The following is a 4,264-nucleotide window of genomic DNA, read 5'->3' as shown; positions in this document are numbered from 1 at the left end:
AGGGAGGACTTCAGAGTTAGGTTCCAATGTTTTCATTGCTAACATTATTGTCTTTGTAGTTGGGGGAGGGGTGACACTTGCTGTCTACAGAATTCTCCTCACGTACAGGTAAAATTCCATTTTCAATTTACCCAGCGAGCATGCGATTCTGTTTCAGCAAGCACACTGTCTGCAACGGCTAACATCCATTTCCCTTATCTGTAATTGAGTATGTGTAAGGGGTTTTTTCCCCTCTGTTTAACTTCTCTATTGAGATTGCCTTTTTCTCCCCACAGAAAATGAGTCTCAAGTGTTAATGCAAGAACATGAAAGATTAAATTAGAATGATCAGGAATCAATTTTTTATGGGTTTACAAGGCTCTGAATCATCTCAGTTTAAGTTCTTCTGGGTAACCAAGCCAGAACCAGATCAGGTTCCAAATTTGCTCAGCTTTCCTGTTAGAATTAGTTACGCCAGCTCTCTTCAACTCGGAACTCCCAACCCAGTATTGCTTCTCCTCAGGTGGGCAGCATTCAGAGAGCTAAGACTGCCTCAGAAGGACCTAGAAGCCCGAATCTGTTTTGAACTAGTTGGTTCTGCAATATTTGTGTATTAGTTCATGACTCATTTCTGAATGAATACATTATATATCAAAACACTACTTAGGACAAAAAAAAATTTACGCTTCTCTGAGTCATCTCTAGGAAGCAATAAAGAGGTCTTCCCCTTTCCTGAAGATTTCTTCTATTTTTAGATCACCAAAAAAAAATAAAAGTCTCAGAGTTGGGTTAAATCCCCAATGTCCAGTCTTTCTTCCCATTTACTTAAACTGATGTGCACTCTAACCTACCTTCTCCTGACCATGTCTACTACACTCTGAATCCAAATTGACTGTTTCTTTCAAGGACAGATTTCAGACATGTAAATATGAGAGTGGTTTGATAGGAGCATTCAGGCAACTCACTTCTCCAGTAAAAGTCATATAGATCATCAGTCAACAGGGGAGATTAGTAAGCAAGATTCTGTCCTAATGGTTCGTGCGGCTCCAGCAGGCATTTCCCCAAAGAGTCCTCATTCCCCAGATGTACTCCGCGGGGTCGTAGCGCGCTCTCGTCATTACCCTACTCCTAATCGTCAGCATCATCTCCTTTGAGGGAATTAAAGCTTATTGGAACCAATTAACAAAGAAGAACACAACGTTGAAAACATAGATTCAGCTTGATAATTTGCTACTACTGAGGAAAAACAGATTCTAAGAAATAGCAAAAATTGTCTGTCAAGGTCAAGTTTCTCAATCCCATTTAACTATATTAAAAAATACTGGCCTCTTACCCAAAGAAATACAAGTGCATTTGAGCGTTTTCAAAGTAACTCTTGGGGCATTTTATCAAATTTATATGAAACAAACTCCTCCGCTCCATATGTAAGAAAGAAAGCATCTGATCCCTTATACGTTCCACATTCACTTGGTTGAATTTAATAATTTCAGATAAATCCATCACTTGCCCTGCCCTGGAATAGAGACTTGGGGATTTTCTACCTGCACACATTGTGTGCCGAGTCGCCTACTGAAAATGTTGGTGTTAATAGGTTAGTAGGTTTCACCGAGCTTTTAACAAACTTGTAAGCCAGCCTTGTTTATTATCTGCCAAATTCTCTTGGAAATCCCAAATCCACGGTTAGCAGCTGGCCATCTCCCATCCCTCGCATGGCCCCACGCTTCCTTGAAGCTTCCCGGTGCCCAGCTCACTCCCTGGCTGCCTACCCCAAACATGCGCCTCCAGGAGCGTCCGGCAGGGAAGGCAACACAACAAGCCCAACTCGCAACGTCCCTTCCAATGCTTCCTGCTGCTCCAACACTCCTCCTAAGCTCAGAAAGGGCTGGTCGCAGGCCGCGGGGAGGCAGCTGACCTCTCGGCCTCCGGCGGCTTTGTTAGAGCCCTCAAGGGGGTTGGAAAGGAAGGAAAATGCCCGACCCCTGGGCACGGAGCCCGCCACTCCCTGCCGCCCATACGGCTCACCCTGGACACACGCAGGATCCGGCGGGACAAGGAACAGGGGCCACCTGGACATGAACCCCGCCAGGGACGCTTGGAGCTGGTCCCTCTGCGCTGCCAGAACGGGTACCAAGACCCGGCTCTGGCGGAGTGTGGCTCGGCCCGGGCCGAGATGGGCGCGCCACTTGGCGGCTAATGGTCGTGCCAGGAGTACCAGAGCTAGCTAGCTAGGGTGGCTGCCAGGCCATGGAGCGGCGCGCTCCGAGGAACCCGGGCCGGCACGGCCGGAGTACCAGGGTGGGCAGAGAAGCGACACTTGCAAGGTCGGCCAGGGGTCCGCGTCCACGTGGGCCGAGAGGCCAGATCCATCCCCTTCCCGAAGGGGGAAAAGCTCCTGTCAGGCACCCTGGAGCTCCGCACCGGGTAGCGCGCAGTGGCCGGCGGGGAGAGGCTGCGGGTCCCCGGCCCGCGCCCGCCGCCGAGCCCGCCGCCGCGCCCGCCGCGTCCACTCACCTGGCAGTTGGCGCCAGAGATCCCGGCGGGGCAGGTGCAGCTGTAGCCGGGGTCGCCGGCGGCGTCCGGGGACTGCGGGCCGGGCGCGGGGCGCGGGGTGCACACACCCCCGTTCCGGCAGGGCTGTGCGCCGCATGGCCCCGACACGGACAAGGACGCGGCAGGCACCGGGCTGGCCAGACAGCCGCTGCGGGGCCCCGCGCCGAGCAGCAGCAGCAGCAGCACGGCGGGCGCGGGCAGCAGCTGCGCACCGGGCGCCGGGGCGCGGCGGGGCAGCATGGCCGACGGAGCGGGCGCGGGAGCGGGAGCCGTGGCTGAGGCGCGGCGGCGGCCCTGGCGGCGGGAGCGGCGGTGCTGGCGTCGAGAACTGCTCCGCGGCGCCGGGCGCTTCCTGCAGCTGCGGGATCCGCGGTTCCCGGGGCAACGGCGGGCGGGGCTTGTGGGCGGGGCAAGCGGGGGCGGGGCGCCGGGCGTGCGTGGGAGGAGAGGGTCGTGAGGACCCTTCCCCCACAGGGAATTGAGTCGCGGGGAGCAGAAAGGCCGTCCGGGGCCCCCAGCCCAGAGGGGTGCGGTCAGAGTCGTGGGTGTGTCCAAAAGAACCTCGAGAGGTCAGTGGTGGCGGCGCGGCCCCGGCGGGGAGCTAAGGCGAGGCTCGGGAAGGAAAGGGGGTGGAGGAGGTCAACGCAGGCGCGGGGAGGACTTTACGGGGCCTCCAGGTGCAGAGCAGCGCTGCGCCCGCCAAGGGCCGGACAGGGGCGGGCGGGGGCGCCGCGCGGGACTGGTAGGAACCGCCCTCGGCCTCTTGGCGCAGAATCTGCGAGATCGCAGGGGGCCCGGCCTTACTTCATTCCCCGGGGCTGCTCCCCCACCTTTCACCACTTCCCCAGCACACACGGCCCTCCCCGCGCCTCCTCCAAACCCTGGCGCCCAGACACCCGCAGAGGAGCGGGACTGGCTAAGAAGTGACCTTGCGTCTGCGCAGCGCGCCCCGGGGCCCTTGTCCTTGGTGCTGACCGAGAGCTTCCCCTCTCGCGGGCCCTTCCCGGAGGGCGGAACCGGCCGCGCCGCTCAGAGGTGTCTGACTGTGGCGCGCGAGAGCTGAAAGAGGCCTCGGGATCAGAGTGTCTAACCCTGTTGCTGAACAGAGGAGGAAACTGAGGCCCAGACAGGCTGGACTGGACCCCAGTGGGTCACTTGACTGCCAGCCCAGAACAATGTCAGTTTTCTGAAAGAGCAGTTCAGAAGAGCAGGTTCGAGAAGGCACTGCTCGCGTTTACTATCGAGCTCTTCGTAGTTTGACAGCCAAGGAGGTCAGGCGCTGCTGAGGAAACGCAGCCCACCTCGTCCCCCCCACCTCCCCGACCTTTCACAGCCTCTGCTGTGTATAGGCTCCCAGGAACTGGTCACCCTGTCTTCAGGGTGGCCACGTGAGAAAAGAAAATGGGACCCTCTTGGATTAACAGTTTGGCAAATTTTCTAGGGCGCACAAATATAGTTTTGTAAAAGCTGGTTAAATAAGAAAGTAGAGACTGCACATGAACCCAGCATGGAGGTGCCACAGACGAGCAGCCAGGGGCTGATAGAAAGTCTCCAGTGCAGACAGGAGCCAAACTGCACAGCCTCTCCCAGTCTCGCTCAGACACAGGAGCAAGTGTCAGGCGTTTGTGCTTTAGGAGATGCCTAAAATCCATGTGGCCATCACAAGAAATCACTGAAACCCAGACAGATCTGCATGCAGCGGGGAAATTCATACCTCCAAGCGGACCCAAACAGT

At 56.5% G+C, this 4,264-nt stretch overlaps 1 protein-coding gene across 1 annotated transcript in view; it reads right to left on the bottom strand.

Annotated features, from left to right (window-relative positions):
* DNER (delta/notch like EGF repeat containing) overlaps positions 1-2,856 on the bottom strand; it is a 324,742-nt gene extending 321,886 nt beyond the window's left edge. The window contains exon 1 of the mRNA XM_029225741.1: positions 2,491-2,856. Coding sequence (XP_029081574.1) covers positions 2,491-2,769 — 279 coding nt within the window. The 5' untranslated portion in view covers positions 2,770-2,856. The remainder of the gene's footprint in view (positions 1-2,490) is intronic.
* Between the last annotated feature and the right edge of the window lie 1,408 nt (positions 2,857-4,264).

The sequence above is a fragment of the Monodon monoceros genome, unplaced genomic scaffold (assembly GCF_005190385.1).
Source record: "Monodon monoceros isolate NGI ecotype Baffin Bay Population unplaced genomic scaffold, NGI_Narwhal_1 Super_Scaffold_16, whole genome shotgun sequence".
Taxonomy (NCBI): Eukaryota; Metazoa; Chordata; class Mammalia; order Artiodactyla; family Monodontidae; genus Monodon; species Monodon monoceros.
The sequence above is the reverse complement of the archived record's forward strand: the minus strand, read 5'-3'. Positions and strand labels throughout refer to the sequence as shown.